This window comes from Phocoena phocoena, chromosome 2 (assembly GCF_963924675.1).
Source record: "Phocoena phocoena chromosome 2, mPhoPho1.1, whole genome shotgun sequence".
NCBI classification, from domain to species: Eukaryota; Metazoa; Chordata; class Mammalia; order Artiodactyla; family Phocoenidae; genus Phocoena; species Phocoena phocoena.
In genome coordinates this window covers 59,519,145-59,540,379 of record NC_089220.1, presented here as the reverse complement: position 1 = coordinate 59,540,379, position 21,235 = coordinate 59,519,145, and the positions used below count along the sequence as shown (strand labels likewise).

At 37.3% G+C, this 21,235-nt stretch overlaps 1 protein-coding gene across 1 annotated transcript in view; it reads left to right on the top strand.

Moving 5' to 3' along the window:
- The first annotated feature begins 4,171 nt into the window (after window positions 1-4,171).
- The window catches only part of MIA2 (MIA SH3 domain ER export factor 2), a 113,430-nt gene continuing 96,366 nt past the window's right edge, over window positions 4,172-21,235 (top strand). The window contains exons 1-6 of the mRNA XM_065871364.1: window positions 4,172-4,486; window positions 6,190-6,323; window positions 8,473-8,559; window positions 12,049-13,279; window positions 19,755-19,973; window positions 20,079-20,179. Coding sequence (XP_065727436.1) covers window positions 4,372-4,486; window positions 6,190-6,323; window positions 8,473-8,559; window positions 12,049-13,279; window positions 19,755-19,973; window positions 20,079-20,179 — 1,887 coding nt within the window. The 5' untranslated portion in view covers window positions 4,172-4,371. The remainder of the gene's footprint in view (window positions 4,487-6,189; window positions 6,324-8,472; window positions 8,560-12,048; window positions 13,280-19,754; window positions 19,974-20,078; window positions 20,180-21,235) is intronic.

The following is a 21,235-nucleotide window of genomic DNA, read 5'->3' as shown; positions in this document are numbered from 1 at the left end:
TTTCCCCCTTTCACTTAAAGGAAGCGCCTAACGGCTTCTCTTTGGCGTATCCTAATTGCCAGCATCACTACTCTTGCACTTTGGGGCCAAAAAGCACATGAAAAGATGTTAAACATCACGAATTATAAGAGAAATGCAAATCAAAACTACAGTGAGGTATCATCTCACACCAGTCAGAATGGCCACCTTCAAAAAATATATAAACAATAAATGCTGGAGAGGGTGTGGAGAAAAAGGAACCCTCTTGCACTGTTGGTTGGGAATGTAAATTGGTACAGCCACTATGGAGAACAGTATGGAGGGTCCTTAAAAAACTAAAAATAAAACTACCATATGACCCAGCAATCCTACTCCTAGGCATGTACCCAGAGAAAACCATAATTTGAAAAGATACATGCACCCCAATGTTCATTGCAGCTCTATTTACAATACAATAGCCAGGACATGGAAGTAACCTAAATGTCCATCAACAGAGGAATGGATAAAGAAGATATGGTACATATATTCAATGGAATATTACTCAGCCATTAAAAAGAATGAAATAATGCCATTTGCAGCAACATGGATGGACCTAGAGATTGTCATACTGAGTGAAGTAAGTCAGACACAGAAAGACAAATATCATATGATATTGCTTATATGTGGAATCTAAAAAAAAAGGGGTACAAATGAACTTATTTACAAAACAGAAGTAGAGTCACAGATGTAGAAAACAAACTATGGTTACCAGGGGATAAGGAGAAGGAGAGATAAATTGGAGACTGAGATTGACATATACACACTACTATATATAAAATAGATAACTAGTAAGAACCTGCTGGATAGCACAGGGAACTCTACTCAATATTCTGTAATGGCCTGTATGGAAAAAGAATCTAAAAAAAGAGTGGATATCTGTTTATGTATAACTGATTCACTTTGCTGTACACCTGAAACTAACACAACATTGTAAATCAACTATACTCCAAAAAAAAAAAAAGTAAACCAAGGGCTATTTGAACACAAGCACTGTGATAACTGGACAGCCGATCTAGTAACCAAGGCGGCTACTAAGTGACTGATGGGCGGGGCATGCTGGACAGAGGGATAATTCATGACCAAGCAGGGGGGAGCAGGACAGCATGAGATTTCATCAACACCACTCAGAACGGTGCACAATTTAAAACTTGTGACTCATTTATTTCCGGAATTTTCAATTTAATGTTTTCAGACCTCAGGTACCAGAAAGCATGGAAAGTGAAACCATGGATAAGATGGCACCACTGTAATCAAGTTTCTCTATCTTATAAACTGCCAAAGTAACAGGCAGCTGATTGAAGAAATATGTTCCCACTTTAGGAAATCTGAGGTACTAAGAGAAAAGATAGTACTATATGGTATCAGAAATAACATCACCAAGTAATAGAAGTGCAGCATTCATGCTTCTGTCTGTATATACTCACGGAAAGGGTTGCTTTGTGATATTACCTCTAAGACACTGAACATGTGTGGCTTTGACAATTAATTCTTTAGCTCTGTGCAGTAGGTACTCTTACCTTCTATGTGGTTTCTGAAGAAAACTATAGGCTTTCCAAATCCGTATTCCTGACTCTTACCATTCCTTAGCAGTAGTAGTATATTTTAATATTGACACAACACTTGAGTTGCAAAATGCATCAGCCATTATATAATGTCTGGCTAAGTCAATATGACTGTTTTTATGGTGAAAATTGATACTTTGGGTTTTTTATGGCCACACCGCAGCAACCTGCAGGATCTTAGTTCCCTGACCAGGACCCACGCTCCCTGCAATGGAAGCGCAGAGTTCTAACAACTGGACCACCAGGGAATTCCTGATGCTTTGGTTTCTTTAAACTAAATGTTCTTATCCCTTTCATGTACCACCTCGTCATCTGGATCTGTTAGAGATAGTTGACATTGTGCTACCACATTTTCAGATATCCTATTAAAATATATTTAAGTAATGATCTGGACATAAAATGAGATCATTTGAGTGCATTAAGTAGCAAGAAAGTGGGAACATTTCTAGCAGGAGCAAATCTCTTCAAGCTGGTATCTTAAGCAAGGATTGTCCTCTTGTTTTTCTGGACTCAAATGAACAGGCAAATTTAAATTTATCTGGGTTCTTCTCTATCTTAACTTAGAACACAATTAAATTAACTAGTTCAGAATTTAGCCATAACATCTTTAGTATTGAATACAAAAATGATGACGTACATTAATTATTAAATATTCTTAAAAAATATTTATTTATTTGGTTACACCGGGTCTTAGTTGCAGCAGGCAGGCTCCTTAGTTTCGGACTGTGGGCTCCTTAGTTGCGGCATGCCTGTGGGATCTAGTTCCCTGACCAGGGATTGAACCCGGGCCCCCTGCATTGGGAGCTCAGAGTCTTAACCATTGAGCCACCAGGGAAGTCCCAGTTATTAAATATTCTTGATTTGATATTATAGATTATGTAAACAATTATGTGCCAAAATTTGAAGCTGAAGAGCTAATTGTTCTTTAACGTCCTTGACAACATAGTTTATAGATTTGCAAAAGTATTCAACCTACACCTTTTTGAGTGTGCACGTGTACAGCTATGCAGCGCTCTGATTGTAAACCAAAGGATCCTCAAACCCATGCTCTATCAGATTCTTTCTGAGGATGTAAAAATCTTTGATCTCTTGGGCTTCCCTGGTGGCGCAGTTGTTGAGAGTCCGCCTGCCGATGCAGGGGACACGGGTTCGTGCCCCGGTCCAGGAAGATCCCACATGCCACGAAGCGGCTAAGCCTGTGAGCCATGGCCGCTGGGCCTGCGCGTCTGGAGCCTGTGCTCCGCAACGGGAGAGGCCACAATAGTGAGAGGCCCGCGTACTGCAAAAAAAAAAATCTTTGATCTCAGAGAGCAGGCTTCCTACTAATTATTGGTTCTGGAAAGCAAACAAATAGAAAACACATGTCTTTTTTTTTTAGGACTTTGAAAGGAACAGTCTTTCATATTAGCTTGCTCAGGCGCTAGAAGGGAGCGTGGTGTCATTAAGTGCTGCATTCTGCAAAGTATGTATACCCTGGCATGCCCAGACACTGGGAAAAGGTACAGCAAAGAAGGGCTTAGAAAAATATTTTCCTGAGATTAAAATAGAACAACTTTGGTTTCCAAAAATCTACTGTGATCTAGTGTTTTACACCAAAATTCCCAATATAGGGATTTGATCCCTTTTTAGTGACAATATCTTTCAAATAATTTGATTTTCAAAACCTTATTGTTATTTAAAAATTATATATGCTCACTGATTTTTTAAAAGAAAGTCAAACAATAGAGAAAAATACAAAGAAGAAAGTGAACACAACTGGAACTCACATGATATATTCCCACCATATGGGGGAGGATTCTTTCAGACATCTCTCTCTTTCTCTCTATATATACAGAAATATGCATATGAATTTAAATACATAAAATGATATTGTACCTTCTGTTTCCGGAATGGTATTGTTGCAGACGGAGTAGACATCTTTCTGTGGCAGATGACTTGACTCTTGGTGGTAAAGCATAGTGGTTGTGGGTAGGAGGAGTCACAGAGCCTAGGTTTTAATTTCTTCTCCACTCACTATGTGACATCGGGCAAGTGATTTAACCCATCTCTATGTACCTCGGTTTCCTCATAATGCAAAAATGGGGATGATAATATTACCTACCTCAGAGAGTTGATGTGAGAGTAAAATCAGATCACATAATTGTTTGACAGTACCTGCAACATAATAAGTACTTAATACATTTTAACTATCTTAACTAAATATAAGTTTCAACTTCATAGTAACACTGAAGGTTGTTAAAATACGAACGTGGGATATTTTTTTCAAATAACTTTCATCATGATAATCCCAAACCATGCTCTTAACATAAATTATTATTGCTTCTACATATAACTATATCTCCACTGACGCTGGTATTTGCATGCAGCAAATACTATGAACTTATTGACTGATCTACCTGAAGACTTTAACAGAAGGAGATGAACTACCTTTTTATGAAGGCCTCTTTAAGAATTGTTCTGTGGAATGCAAGATGCCTTTAAGCAAGAGAGTTTTACTGCACTGGCTTTATAAAACATGACTCCAACTAAAAATCCCTGTTAATTATTAAACCCTTATGTATAATCTGGATACCTGACACTGCTGATACTGCAGATTGAGAACAGAGAGTTTTTGTCCCTCAAGTTAAGCCTAAACACCAGTAGAAAAAGGTAGTTATCGAGGGATTTTAAAACCCCAAAATTTTTCCTCTTATATTTAGTAAAGAGTGTGGGGTATCTCCTGTTTTGGCTGGCATATCTAGCGCCTAAACAACTGGTTTAAACCTTGTTTGGGATTCCTGCTTGTTTTAGCATGGCGGATCTTGGAGTTCACAGAATCCTCCTTCTGGTTATTTCTCTGACAAAATGTCTGGAGGGCACAAAACTGCTGGCAGACTTAAAAAAATGTGGTGACTTGGAATGTGAAAGTAAGTCGCTTTTCTTTTTTTCCCTTCTTTTCCTCTTAAAATGAGGCTCTGAAATGATGTAAAATGTTATTGTGGACATGTATGATAAAAATGAACGCTAATATCATTGAGAAATATTTATAAGGTATAGTACACTATAAAAGAGAAATGCTGGAAGCAAAGTATTTTGTGATCGTTTTTAATGTAAATATACAAAGGGGCAAAGATCAGCCTGATATATAAATATATAAGAAATTTTAAGGATATTAATCCAGATCTCAAAAATAAACTAATTAGCACTTTTACTATTTTTTAAGATAAATGTGATTGATTTGTATTAAAAAAGATATCAAGCCATTTGATAGTTATTTTTATGAAGCCCTTACATTTTTTAGTTTCTATTTCACAATCAGAAGTTTCTGATTCTCATGAGTTTTCTAAGACTGTTTTTATTTCAAACCATCATGATCTATTGTGTAAACTTTATCAAACATTAATTATTTCTGTGTTCCCTTATTATGAAAAAATACTGAAATCAGTGTTAGGAATACATAATTTTATTTATATCTTTGAATATTAAACTTCCTTCTTCTACAAAGAGAAATTAATTTTCATTTTATTGCTTAAGAACTTATTTTCTGAAATTGGCATTATGGTACAAAATGAATAGCATCCCAGTATATTAGAATTGCTTTATATTGTTCTATCCCTCCAGTATGTGAGAATTACTTCGAATTTGCAACATGTAATTAAAAATGCAAAATATTATTAGTATGAACATAAATGATTTAAAAGTAAATTTTTTATGTGTAAACATTTTCCTTAATCATTTGGATACATAATTTAATATATAGAGAATGTTTACTAGATGATGTTTTATAATAATATTATTATAACAACTTTTCTTTCCTTCTTTACAACCTCATTTTAGTTTCCTTAGGGCTAGGCACATAACATGAAAAGAGAACATTCATAGTAATTGATAAAAGTTATTTTAACTTTAATTGCACGACTTAATGAAAATGTTTTACATATGCCAGTATAATTATAATCGTTAATAAGGTATGTATATTACTTTATGTGCTGAAGGGCTAAATCTAGCATATGTGGTTATGGTCTTTCATAGTCATTAAGGACCTATTATGTGCTGGGTCTGGGGGATGAGGGGTGTGTATCTAAGAGGGATAAAATGAAGTGTAAGGTAAGTTTCTTGTCCTCCAGGGATTTTCATTCTAGTGAATGATGACAAGACAGGTCAATATGAAACAGTAAATAGTAATACAACATAAGGATAATAGATAATATTGAAATTCAGAGAAGCGGCAGAGTAGGATGGACCAATTAGGGATGTCTTATAGCGGAAGTAGGATATGAGTTGTCCATGAAGAGAGACTGATGGGTTTTTAGAAAGGCTTAGGAAAAAACAGAAAGAAAACTCAGAATACAGAAGGCGGATGTTGCAGTGAAAAGAACTTCAGTTCAAATCTGGCTCCACCATTTATCAGGTGTGTGACCAACTCTTTGATACTTAATTAAAGGCTCATTTTTTAGTCTGAGATGAGATTATTTATCTCATAAGTCTGTTCTGAGGATTTAATAATAGCAGTAATAAAAGGTATGAAAGAGCTTATCATGATGCCTGGAGTATAGTAGGTGCCAGAAGAAAACTAATTATCTTTTCCTTCCCTTCTCTACTGTGTGTTTTTCTCTGCATGTTTACATAGCTTTAATAAGCAGAGTCTTAGCCATAAGAGATTACAGAGGACCTGACTGTCGATACCTGAACTTCACTAAGGGAGAAGAGATATCTGTTTATGTTAAACTTGCAGGAGAAAGTGAAGATTTGTGGGCAGGAAGTGTAAGTATCTAATCTTACAAATTGAATACAGAATAAATGACTAGCTTGCACAAGGATGCCTGGTGTTCATCTCTAAAGGAACTTTAAGAATTTCAAAGTACTTTATATATCTATTAAAAACCCTTAACATATTTAAACAAACAAACAAAAAAATGGTCATGTTCAGTGTTGGTTCCAGAATTTCTATAAAAAGTAGCTTTGGGGAAGCCAGTCTGGTTGGGATGAAGGCTTAAGAGTGCCTTGAAATTACTTTTACACAGCATGCATAGTGTTTGAACTTAGGTTTTATATTTATTTGGAGAGACTTTTAGAGGTGCCAATGGAGATTATGGAATGACTAGGTAACCCCAGCCATCCCTTGGTGCTACCAATGGCCAAGTTTAAGAGAGACCGGGAAGTTTTAGTTAATCAGATTAAGTGACATGTCTTGGGAATTCCCTGGTGGTCCAATGGTTAGGACTCTGCGCTTTCATTGCCGAGGGCACAGTTTCATTCCCTGGTTGGGGAACTAAGATCCCACTTGGCCAAAAAATGACATGTCTTTCTGAGCAAATAAAAGACTGAGTTGCTATTGAAGAGATCCTTAGAAAGATCAGTAACCTAGGGAAGCGAGGTACATGAATTTTTCGTGGAGAAAAAGAATAACTGAGAGAGACCGCTGTTTGGCCCAAAGTCCTATTACACTGAAATGCCTAGATGCCTCAATCACCTCTCTGAATATACAGATAGAAAAATTAATGATTAATATTTTCAGTTGAATATAATAGGTCTGTATCTTAGATTATATCATGCCTCAGAATGAAAAGATACCATGACAAGTGACTTTACTCCCAAGCTGAACAAGCATGACCAACCTGATACATACATCATTTCCATATTGTGTATGCATAAGATCTCTTCCCTGTGTAGCCTCTGTGATCTTTATTTGAAGGAGCAGATTCTATTTGGGTCTATCCTGCTTTTTAGCATGAGGGACTACATGACTGAACCTCAGACTCTTGTTGGCCAGAATTCTTCACCTGGACTTTGCAGCTCCCAAGACTTCTTACTGCTTATGGTGCCTTAAACATGCCATTTCTCTGTCCTGAATGCATGGGAGGTATCCAGTGCAACTATAAGGAAAATGACACAGTATCATAAGAGGAAAAGAAAGCATTCTTTCTTGTTTACTATGTGTGAAAATGATAGTTCCACACAAAAGCAGCATGTAATGTGTGGAGCCAGGGTGACGTTTCAAGCACACTTGGTTTTGTGCCTTAGGTGTCTAGTCCAGGCAGATAACTGTTTAAGAAGCCACACTGTGTGGTTGGGACTCTGGGCTTTCATTGCCAGAGGGCCAGGGTTCAATCCCTGGTCAGGGAACTAAGATCCCGCAAGCCCCACTGGCATGGCCAAGAAAAAGAAGCCACGCTGTGGAGTTCATTCCATCAGTTTCCAAATAATTGCAGCAACTGGAGAGCTGGAAGAATCACAGTTGAGGGATAATGGTGCTGAATCAAAGGGCCAAAAGAAATATGCTCTTTAAACTTTGACAGGGGTGGGAAATGGGCCGAGAGTGGTTATGTGAAGCCTTCACTCTTGGGGGACATCTTGTATGCACTTAAACCGATTGAGAGGATCTCTGTTACCAAGGCACCCTCAGAAAAGTTGTGTGGAACCAAATGCACCTTGGAAGACTCATAGATCTTTACTATCTTGATGAATCCACCTCAGCCCTTCAGAGTTTAAACATCTTACCCAATTTTGACATCCTGAAAATGCTGCGTATGTCACAGCTCCATCTTGCTTGGCTACAGTCACAATTCTTTTGTCTTTTGATATTCCAGGTTTACTAGTGTAAATCTGTGGTCCACCTGGGCAAGAAAGGTCATTAAGAACAGAAAAAGAAAGAAAATGTGTGGTTTTCCCTCTGAAATCTGAAAAAGTGGCATTTTATAGCTTGGCCCTTTTTTCCCTCAGATTTATGCTGTTCTGTCGAGTAGCAAAAGGAATATGATTTCACTGACTTTCTTTTAGATGGTAAATGAAAGCCGTTGATGTTTGTAATTTGAAATAGATGAAAGCCAAGGACATGAAACAAAATTAAGCTCAATGGCCATTATTGCTCTGATAACTCTTCCTTGCTAATCTTCATTCTTCATTTTGATAGAAAGGAAAGGACTTTGGGTATTTTCCCAGAGATGCAGTCCAGATTGAAGAGGTGTTCATATCTGAGGAAGTTGAAATATCAACAAAAGTGAGTAAACTCATTTCGGTTATTAATTGAATTTATTTATTTATTTATTAAAGAAAATTTGTATTTTATTTTCTCTAACAAAAGAAATAGTTGTAAACACCCAAGAATTCTCTTTTCCAATTACCAATAATTTTTTCTTCTTCTTTTTTAATGAATGTATTACTTTATTTATTTATTTTTATTAATTGATATTGGAGTATAGTTGCTTTATCGGTTATTAACTGAATTTAAAAATTTTTGGCTAAAACAGTTTTCTGTGGTCTAAGTGCCCATCAGTTATACATCTTATATAGTGGATATATAAAATAGTCTGAAAACTCACTCTAGGAATAGTTTGAGTATGTGAATAAAATCAGGTAAGACAAGATTGATGACAAGGATTTTGCTTACTGAAAATTAACAGGCAGTAAAGTATAGTGGTTAAGAGCATGGATTCTGGAGGTGGACTGGGTTCAAAGCCTGACTCAGCCACTTAGTTCCCACGTGGTCTTGTGTGCCTTTTTTCTCATCTGTAAAATGAAGATGATGATTATAATATAGTGCTACCTTAACAAATTTATTGAGCAAAAAATGAGCATATTGGGCCTCCCTGGTGGCGCAGTGGTTGAGAGTCCGCCTGCCGATGCAGGGGACGCGGGTTCGTGCCCTGGTCCGGGAGGATCCCGCATGCTGCGGAGCGGTTGGGCCCGTGAGCCCTGGCCGCTGGGCCTGCGCGACGGGTGAGGCCGCAGCGGTGAGAGGCCCGCGTACCAAACAAAAACAAACAACAACAAAAAAATTAGCATATGTAAAGTACATAGAACAGCACTTAGTAAGTGCTATGTAAGTGTTAGATATTATTACTAATGTTATTGTCCTACTGGGACAGAGTTTATTTCCCATCACACTCTCTAGGTCTCATATCTGTAAACCTCTTTTGCTGTTGGAGTTTTAAATGAGCTTGATAATGCTGGGCTTGATAATGAGAATGGAAATCAGAAGGTGACTCTTCAATACATGAATTTGATAAGCCCATTTAATTCACATTCCAGGTTAAGCCTATTTACCTTACATGAGGTCAGTGTGAAGTCAGTCTGCCTAGTTAAGTAAACTATTATCTGGCTCTTTTCCAGCACAAATTCTGGGATTAAATGTCTATTCACTGTATAACTACTAGTCCTGTCAGTTCTGTCTCCAAAATATATCTGTCTTCTCTTCATTTTTACTCTCCCCATAGCCCTGATTCAAAGCATCACTGTCTCTTGAGTAGAACACTGCAGTAGGTTTCTAACTGGTCTCCTTGCCCCTACTTTTGCCCTCTTCCAATTCATTCTCCAGACAGCAATGGATCTTATAGATACAAAAACAAAGAAGTCAGATCATGTCATTTGCTTGGTTTAAAGCCTTTTTATGGCTTTGCATTGAACCTGGAATCAAGCCCTGACTCCTTACCCTGGCTCTACATGATCTGCTGCTGCTCCCGCTGCTGACCCTGTCACGTGCCACTCTTCCCGCACTCACTATGCTCCTGGCCACACTGGCCTATTGATAGTTCTTAGAACATGCCAAGCTCTTTCCCAGCCCAGAAACCCAAACGGCTGTTCCCTCTGTTTGGAATGCTTCCCCTAAGTTCTTCACCTGGTTAGTTCCTTCTTATCCTTTAGGTCACAGCTGAAACATCAGTGCCTCAGAGAGCTCTTCCATGATGATTCTAAAGGAATTACTGTTTCTTAATCAGAGCTTCCTGTTTACTTCCTACATAGCACTTATCACAATTTATAATTATGTTTTTCTATTGTTTACTGTAGAATTTCAGCACCTGGCACAGTGCAGAGCACATAGTAAGCATATAGAAAGTCCAAATTCTTTATTTTTTAAAAAACATGTATTTATTTAGGCTGCACCGGGTCTTAGTTACGACATGCATGTGGGATCTAGTTCCCCGACCAGGGATCGAACCCAGGCCCCCTGCATTGGGAGCATGGAGTCTTACCCACTGAACCCCCAGGGAAGTCCCTAGAAGGCCCAAATTCTTAGGTCAAGTTCCCTGGGAAATAGAATCCGAGATGGATCTTTGCATCCAAGAGGTTTACTAGGGAGTACTCTTGGGAATAGCACCTGTGAGGGAATACAAGAAAAAGCAGGATTGGGCAGACAGAGAAGTTGAACTGTGATCCGGTTGCAACAAAGGTTTCAGGTGATTCCATAAGGAGCTTTGAAGCTGGAATGGGCTTTCAGGGTTGTCCTGAATAGAGGCAAGGAGTTGGGCCTTTTTATCCTTGCATGACTGGTTCATCTGGGGTAGTGTAACCTTGGGCTAGGTTGGGCTAGTATTTACTAGAGACAGTTGCTATTTTAATTACTTGATTCATTTAATCCTCACAACACCCCTATAAGGTAGGTACTGTCATTATTCTCATTTTACAGTTGAGGAGACTGAGGCATAGAAAGGTCATCCTATTCGCCCAAGGTCACAGAGCTAGTAAACGGCAGGATTAGGATTTGAACCCAGAGTGTTTGGCTCCAGCGTCTGTTGTTAATCACCTACTATGTTGCAATGCCAAAAAATACTGTAAAATTGCAATTCTGAAGTTTCTTTTTGTAAAATTCTGACCTTTATTCTCATTTCATAATGGTGATATCCAAAGAGCAGTGTATATCACTGTTTCATACCTTCAGATAAAAAAAAAATAGCTTCACCATTTTTCTTCTTGATGATTTGGTTGTTTTGTGAGATGAGCAAGGAGATCACTGCTTCCATCGGCTACATGCAATATCTCAATAAAAGAAGTCTAAGTGGGGACTTCCCCAGTGGTCCAGTGGTAAAGAATCTGCCTTCCAATGCAGGGGACACAAGTCCGATCCCTGGTCGGGGAATTAAGATCCCACATGCCACGGGGCAACTGAGCCCCGCACACTACAACCGCTGAGCTCGCGCGGCTCAACCTGCCTGCCGCGAGCTACAGAGCGCATGTGCCCTGGGGCCCGCATACCACAAGTAGAGCGAAGCTCATGTGCCGCAGCTACACCCCAACGCAGCCAAAAAAAGGAAGTTTTTTTAGTGCAACTTCTAACCAGGCCTTCATGCTTTAGAGTCTTTGGTTTGTCTGAGCTGTGACCATGTGCTGTACATTCCCCTCCCTGAAAGCGCTGCACAGCTGCATATGTCCATTCAGTGTACCCTTACCAGGAGCAAGATTTTGTGGCCATGTACACCTGTTCACTAGAGTTTATTTGCAGAATATACTCACTACTTGATTGCCTCTGCTTCTGAATTTCTTCAATTATTTGATAATAAATAAATCCTAATGCAAGAGGATTTTCATTTAGGTTTATATCATTAACCCTGAAAAGTCATTTATGATACAAGTGTTTGAGATTAGGAGTTTTTGCTCTGCTGTTGAGCTAGTTGTGTGGCCTTGGGAAAATCATACTCATCCATTTTAAATGATTTCAGAGAAACAAGGAGTTTTTATATATTAATGTCAGTCGTAACTTTTTTTCCTTCAGGAATCTGACTTTCTCTGTCTTCTTGGAATAAGCTACACATTTGAAAATGAAGATAGTGAGTTAAACAGTGGTAATGGTGAAAATATATATCCATATGAAGAAGGCAAGGAGCCCAAATCTAGAGTATATGAAAGTGATTTTCAGATAGACCTTGGCTTTTATTCAACTTCTGAAAGTACTTTGTTTGAAGACCAATTTCCAGCATCAGAGGCTCCTGAAGACATCAGAAGTACTAGTGAATCAAAAGATTGGGAAGCAGTAGAAGCTGGAAATGTGGAAGAGTATCCTATTTCAGAAGGGGATCATGTCCTACCATCCTCAGCTATTCCTGAAGTGAAAGGATGGTTTGGATTTGGAAAGGACCAAGCTGGAGAAAAGACTTTTGAATCAGTTACTGAACCTCTAGAAGAAAGCTCATTTCGAAGTAGAAAAATAACAGTGGAAGATGAGAATGACCCAGAGGGATTAAACAATGGTGAGCCCCAAAGAGAACATAAGCAAGAACTTGAATCAGAATTTGATTCAGTGCCAAAGAAACAGTCTGAACTAGTGTCTGAGTCAGAGCACATCCTCAATCCTCAAGACACTGGTTGGTTTGGTGGTGGATTTACAAGTTATTTTGGTTTTGGGGGTGAGGATACAGGGCTTGAATTACTGTCCAAAGAAAGCAACCCACCATTACAAGATGTTCCTAGTTCCATATCCTCTGAGGAAGAACCCACCATTCCATGTACAGAAATATTAACAGAAAAAGAAGACACAATCACCAATGATAGCTCAATTCTCAAGCCAAGTTGGTTTGATTTTGGTTTTGCTATGCTAGGATTTTCATATGCTAATGAAGATAAAATTATATCAGATGATGGAAAAAATGAAGAAGAAGGTGGGGGAGATAAACATGGACATCCTTCAACAAGTGAATTTGACCCTGATAAGGAACAAGAAATAAAAATAATACAAATTATGGAAACTGAAAATCAAATAGGCAAGAAAAGCGTCTTAGAGAAAACAGACGATTCTGATACTTTACCATATTTTAAAAAGTTCTTGTATACTTTCGACAACCCCTGGAACTTCCAGAACAGTCCAAAGGAGACAGAATTGCCATTTCCCAAAGAGACACTGGATGAAAATAATGCAGGTGAAAATGATAAAAGAGAATTTTCAGTTGAGTATTACCCCACAGATAATACGGAAGATATGATGTTGAAAAATGGATACAGTCAGCCAGGTTAGTATAAAAATATCTATAATATGATTTCTTTTTAAAATATAATCTATTTTTTTAAATTTTTATACAGCAGGTTCTTATTAGTTATCTATTTTATACATATTAGTGTATATACGTCAATCCCAATCTCCCAATTCATCACACCACCACTCCTCCCCCCCCTTTCCCCGCCTGGTGTCCATACATTAAATATAATCTATTTTAAAAAGTGAAAATCACATGAAGCATCCAGGAATCCATATTTCTCAAAATACTCAATAATCAACAACAACTTTATCAATCACCCTTGTATCAATTTCTGGTTTACTCTGGGATTTAGTAGATCTTAATATCATAAAACAAAATCCCAAGGGACAAAGAATGATTGACTATACATGGATGTTTCAAGGAGATCTCAAGGTCTTTTACAATAAGCTTTAATCAAACTATTATACGTAAACAGGTTAAAAATATAAATAGTGCTAAGGCTTTTTTTTTTTTTTTTTTTAACAAAAGCAATTTCTGTTCCCTCTGTCCATTTCTACTTCTACTTCTGTCCCAGGGATAATAATTTCCTTTATTTTTTATTTTATTTTTTGCGGTACGCGGACCTCTCACTGTTGCGGCCTCTCCTGTTGCGGAGCACAGGCTCCGGACGCGCAGGCTCTGGACGCGCAGGCTCAGCGGGCATGGCTCACGGGCCCAGCCGCTCCGCGGCATGTGGGATCTTCCCGGACCGGGGCACGAACCTGTGTCCCCTGCATCGGCAGGCGGACTCTCAACCACTGCGCCACCAGGGAAGCCCTCCTTTATTTTTTTAAGAAAATTTCTTTTAGTGTTTATCTCTATTTTCTAAATAAAATATTCATATTCTTCTTTGAGTAACCTATTTTAGATGATGTTCATTGACTTCCTGTTCTGTTAGGTGAGAATTTTTTCTTATTTGCACTCACTTTTTAGCTCATTTACACCTTCCCAATATAGCTATATCTGAATGGTGTTCTTAGAAACCTAAGCTAAGGCAATTTAAAATTGTCTTGATTCCTGAATGATATTTTATTCTAGATCTATAGCTCCTCCCCCCAAGAAGATCTATGATAACAAGGGTTTCCTTTGAGTGTACAAGATAATAAGGAAACTCAAGCAAAAACAATGTAAAAAGTTTTCAGCTTTCTTCCTCAAGCCTCTCAATTCTGGGAGATCAACAGAGGGCAACAGAAGAGAGCAGAGTATCAGAGGATACTTCTAGATCTAGATGTCCAGGTATCTAGCAACTCCTACGATTAAAAACAAGTGGATAGTATTTTAAGTAAAGAATTATATAACATGACTTTCCCACATCTCCACTCTGATGTCTCTATGATGGACAGATTAGAAACTCAACAAATATTGGCCAATAATATAGAAACAGTCGAATCCTAGAATGACAGAAACATTTTCACAAGAAGAGATCAACAATGTTGCAAACTCAGAAGGAAACACATTTCACTGGTGCTGGTTGATTATCTTGAATTTCCAGAAGAACTATATGTTATTTCTTAATATTCTACAAAATATGAGTTCTTTACTTGATCAACATCCTCAACCAGAATATAGACTTTAGATTCTAACCCTTTTCTAAATAAGGTGGTGTGATGATTTTCATGACTGAAAACATTAGAGACCTAGATTTTCAAAGGCTAGAGGAAATTACTTTGTTCTAAGCTTGTTAGATCCTAAGGGAGTATTTGTGAAAAAGCAGATGAGTAATTGGAAAGAAGAGAGACTAAAAGAAAACAATATCGGGCCCAGAAATACAGTATTCAAAATATAGATATATAAAAATATTTTAGAGCTTATATATAGAAACTTCAGGGCATTCTGAATATCATTTTAGTAGAATTTATCATTTCATATAGTGATGCTGGGAGAATTTCTAAATATGAATAACTTGGTAGATAGTCAAATGAGAACAGGGCATTTATGCAATTATAACTAGTTTTGAGGGACTTTTATAAAAATGTTAAGAAATTCCTTTAAGTTTCAGAAAAATGATGTCTTACTATATAAATACTTCAAAATATTTCACTATTAATTAAATGAAAAACAAGCTGGGATCATGCAAAGTTGTTTTAAAAAAAGAATACTAGGGACTTCCCTGGTGGTCCAGTGTTTAAGAATCCACCTTCCAATGTAGAGGGACGCGGGTTTGATCCCTGGTTGGGGAACTAAGATCTCACATGCTGCAGGACAACTAAGCCCGCGTGCTCTAGAGCCTGAGAGCCCCAACGAAGAGCCGGCACATGGCAACGGAAGACCCCTCATGACGCAACAAAGATCCCGAGTGCTACAACTAAGACCCGACACAGCCAAATAAATAAATATTTAAAAAAAAAAAAAGAATGCTGAAAGAGGGATTCAGATAAAACCACAGACTCTATTTTCTCAATATTGGAGAAATAGCTAAAATAGCCAATATTTTCAGATAATTTCAACAACTCTTTTAGGGAATAACAAATGAAAGCTTGACCTATTTAGAAAGAGTGCATAAGGAAAATGAATCACTGATCTTGTAAAAGTATTTGTGAAAAGCTGAGGTTTGAGATAACCACATTTATAAAAAGCTAATATCTTGAGATAAGAATTTACAAAACAGATAAATTAGGGAACAATTTCTTATATTACAATATTAATAGATCCTAAGGGAATATTAGGATATTAGAACTCTATTTTACAAAAGGACTCCAAACTGAGCTTATTTAAATAATGAATTTCCCAAGTACAGTTAAATATGAAAACTATTCATTATTTTATTTGAATTAAAATTGTTTATTAATTTATTAACAATTGTAAGAAAGTCATATCTGTATCTAATGTACTTTTTTAAATTGAAGTATTGTTGATTTACAATGTTTCAGGTGTACAGCAAAGTGATTCACTTATACATATATAACTGAATATATATGTATAAGAATATATGTATATTCTTTTTCAGATTCTTTTCTATATTAGGTTATTATAAGGTATTGAATATAGTTCCCTGTGCTGTACATTAGGACCTTGTTGTTTATCCATTTTATATACAGTAGTGTATAACTGTTAATCCCAAATTCCTAATTTATCTCTCCCCCGCTTTCCCCTTTGGTAACCATAAATTTGTTTTCTATGTCTGAGTCTATTTCTGTTTTGTAAATAAGTTCATTTGTATCATATTTTAGACTCCACATATAAGTGATATCATATGATATTTGTCTTTCTCTGACTTACTTCATTTAATATGATAATCTCTAGGTCCATCAGTGTTGCTGCAAATGGCATTATTTCATTATTTTTTATGGCTGAGTAATAGTCCATTATATATGCATACCATCTTCTTTATCTGCTCATCTGTCAATGGACATTTAGGTTGCTTCTATGTCTTGGCTATTTGTAAATATTGCTGCTATGAACATTGGGGTGCCTGTAAATTTTCAAATTATAGTTTTCTCCTGATATATGCCCAGGAATGGGATTGTTGGATCATATGGTAGTTCTATTTTTAGTTTTTTAAGAAACCTCCATACTGTTCTCCATAGTGGCTGTATCAGTTTACATTTCTACCAACAGTATAAGAGGGTTCCCTTTTCTCCACACTCTCTCCAGCATTTATTGTTTGTAGATTTTTTGATGATAACCATTCTGACTGGTGTGAGGTGATACCTCATTGTACTTTTGATTTGAATTTCTCTAATAATTAGCAACATTGAACATCTTTTCATGTGCTTCTTGGCCATCCAGATGTCTTCTTTGGAGAAATGCCTATTTAGGTCTTCCACTCACTTTTTTGATTGGGTTGTTTGCTTCTTTGATATTGAGCTGTATGAGCTGTTGGAAATTTTGGAACTCAGTCCCTTGTCAGTTGCATCATCCACAAATATTTTCTCCCATTCCATAGGTTGTCTTTTTGTTTTGCTTATGGTTTCCTTTGCTGTGCAAAGCATTTTAGCTTAATTAGGTCCCATTTGTTTATTTTTGGTTTTGTTTCCATTTCCACCCCTAGGAAACAGATCCCCCAAAATACTGTTGCAATTTATGTCAAAGAGTGTTCTGCCTATGTTTTCCTCTAGGAGTTTTATAGTATCCAGTCTTACATTTAGGTCTTTAATCCATTTTTGAGTTTATTTTTGTATACAGTATTAGAGAATGTTCCAATTTCATTCTTTTACATGTAGCTGTCCAGTTTTCCCAGCACCGTTTATAGAAGATACCGTCTTTTCTCCATTGTATATTCTCACCTCCTTTGTTCTAGATTAATTAACCATAAGTGCATGGGTCTATTTCTAGGCTCTCTATCCTGTTCCACTGATCCATGTGTCTTTGTTCCAGTACCATACTATTTTGATGACTGTAGCTTTGTAGTATAGTCTGAAGTCAGGGAACTTGATTCCTCCAGCTCTTCTTTTTCAAGATTGTTTTGGCTTCTAATGTAAATCTTATAGCTTAGATTTAAGTAATGTGAAAATAGTACCTCAACAGTATAATCAGGGCTTCCCTGGTGGCGCAGTGGTTGAGAGTCCTCCTGCCGATGCAGGGGATGCGGGTTCGTGCCCCGGTCTGGAAAGATCCCACGTGCCGCGGAGCAGCTGGGCCTGTGAGCCGTGGCCGCTGAGCCTGCGCGTCTGGAGCCTGTGCCCCGCAACGGGAAAGGCCACAACAGTGAGAGGCCCGTGTACTGCAAAAAAAAAAAAAAAAAAGTATAATCAAATATGAAATTATTATAGGAAATTTTCATTTTCTTCACATATATTTATTTCAAATGCAGTGTAAAACAATATTTAAAATAAACCAATTTAGGCACATATAAATTTGGTGTAATTAATTGTCAAATAAGCCTTTTTTTCCCCTAATGCCATTAAACATAATTGTAGATCACTGTTTGAGTCCTGTATTTACAACAGTCCTATTGTATTCAGACTCCTGAGTTGATTGTTCATTTTTAAGTTTAATGTCCACAGGTGGCATGAGTAAATTACAGATGTGTGTTTGCTTACTTGGGACTTTCATCTTTTAAACAATGCTAAGTAAGTGACAGCATCAAAGCCATGTGTTAAATTCATAACTCAAAGAGCAAAGTTAGACATTGAATAATTCAGTTAGGACTATTCTTTTTTAATTTTTATTATATATATATTGTTGTTGTTGTTGTTGTTGCGGTACGCGGACCTCTCACTGTTGTGGCCTTTCCCGTTGCGGAGTACAGGCTCCGGATGCACAGGCTCCGGACGTGCAGGCTCAGCGGCCATGGCTCACGGGCCCAGCCACTCTGTGGCATGTGGGATCTTCCCGGACCGGAGCACGAACCCATGTCCCTTGCATTGGCAGGTGGACTCTCAACCACTGTGCCACCAGGGAAGCCCAGGACTACTCTTTAATATTGTTTTTCAGGGCTGCACTGATACTTTTCTATCCTTGTCTTAAAAAGTAACTGAGGAATAAATCCCACAATTTACTTGAATACTATAGCTCAGGTTAGGACTAGTTAGAACTTTTTTTTTTTAAATCCTGTTTGATTAGTTCATTGAATCAGGTGATCAGTTTAAACTATGTTTGGAAATTGAATTGTCTTAAATTGATGGCTATTTGACATGGTATGCACATGTATGCATGTGATGACATGGTATGCATATGATGCAACATTACAAATGTGTAAAATTATGACATATATGTTTCAAGTTAATTTTTTTTCTTTATTTTGGGGAAGGGTGATCCTTTTTATTTTTATTATTTTTATAAATTTTATAATAAATTTATTTATTTTTAATTTATTTTTGGCTGCATTGGGTCTTTGTTGCTGCACACGGGCTTTCTCTAGTTGTGGCAAGCAGAGTCTACTCTTCGTTGCAATGTGCAGGCTTCTCTTGCTGTGGAGCATCAGCTCTAGGCCCACGGGCTCAGTAGTTGTGACTCGCAGGCTCTAGAGCGCAGGCTTAGTAGTTGTGGCACACGGTCTTAGTTGCTCCGCGGCATGTGTGATCTTCCTGGACCAGGGCTTGAACCCGTGTCCCCTGGATTGGCAGGCGGATTCTTAACCACTGCGCCACCAGGGAAGCCTGGTAATCCTTTTTAAATGAAAGTTCTTGAGATGTACATATATATCTTCATATATACAGGGCCATGAGTCAAAGGATGCAGATGCCCTCCAGAAGGTAGAAAAGGCAATGAAATGGGTTCTCCTCGAGAGCCTCCAGAAGGAACACACAGCCCTGCCAAAACCTTGGTTGTAGGATTTCTGATTTCCAGAACTCTAAGAGAATATATTTGTATCCTTTAAGCCACTAAGTGTCTGGTAATTTATTACATCAGAAGTAGCAACTAATAGAGGCTACAAATTTATGTTTTAATGAATTCTTTCCATAATGAAGTATCACAATGCCCACAAGATTCAAAGAATGACCTGCCTAGAAAAAAAATAGGAAGCCCACAACAAAGCAAGCATGTAAAAAATAAATCCCAAACATTTCTCCTTATTTATTTACAGATATGGTCTCTAAAATAGAGTTATCTATGAGAATTCACGAAGAAGTACATTTCAAAACTCTATCTTCTGAAAATAATGATGAAAAATCAGAAACATCACTAGACACTGAAAGACCTACTCAAGTGGAAATAGACACATTTGTGGAAAATACCCTGTCAAACAGTCAGCTCTTTTCAACTGATTACTCTTTGTCTTCTCAAAATTATGTTGCTCAAAAAGGTAAGAAACAAGCTATTTGTTCTCCAATGCAGCAAGTAAAGAAAAAATTAGATTCAAAATTACATCGCATCAAGTGTTAACATATTTTTATTTATAAATTGACAGAAGATGCTTCTGAGTGTCAGATTCTGAAATATTTATTTCAAATTGATGTTTATGATTTCCTGAATTCTGCGTTTTCACCAATTGTAGTTCTTACAGAAAGGGTAAGTTGACGTTTTAGATGTTTTCAATAATTTTACCTATTTTACTAAGTATAGGAACAGCTGAAAATTATATTTGAGTGAATCCTTCCTATGTGAGTGTTACATAATATTTCTCTTTACATAAGATTTTACATGTAAGCTTTCTCCTTACATGAATGTTTTGTTGCATGGATGTTGTTAAGGATTTTTTCTAAAACTTTCCTTAAGCTTTGTTGATCTTGAGCATTTGAGTTTTTTCCTTCCCCTTTTTTTCAAATCAGGGGAAATTACACTAAGAGTTAACTCAGAAATAATATGAACTGAAAATTAATCTTAAGCAAATTATTAGGATTTGAATGACAGCTGTGACCTCAGAATGGTGTAATGTGAGAATCTTGCAAAAGCAACTAGTACCTCAAAATTTAACCAAGTCATAACTGAAATTCTAAAATCTGTCCCCTTTTTCATTTATTGTAAATCCTATTAAATTCTATCTCATTTATTGTAAATGAAATATTGCAAAAGGACCTAGCTGTAGTACTTGGCACATGAGGCCTTTTACAAATGTTTGTTCCTTTTCTCATCTACTGCTACCAAATAAATAATTGAGGAAGCACTTTTGTCTTCTCATTTACATTTTAAGATGAAATTTAACAGTCGTTGCCTTCAAGGAGTTCACTATAGTTGGAGGACACCAGAAAAAAAAATGCAATAATTATAATATGGCGCTGTAATAGCCACAGGATGCTACTGATATACAGGAGGAGCTGCCTAGTAGACTGATTGGAAGTGGTAGGTAGAGAGGGTGGGGAGGAGGAGCCTGGGAAAATGTCCCAGAAGAGATCTTACTTGAGCTGATATTGAAGAAAGAGTAGGAGTTAGCCAGGCAAGAAAGGATAAACATTCTAGGTTGAGGAGAGGGCATTTTTAAAAGTACAGAAGTGGGAGAGAGCTTGGCATTTTTGGAGGTCTATAAGCAATTCAGTCTGACTGAATACAGAGTGGGACTGAAGTTGTATACTGGGATTATGTAAAAAATAGCTTTGCACGTTATGATAGGAAGTTGAACTCTATCTT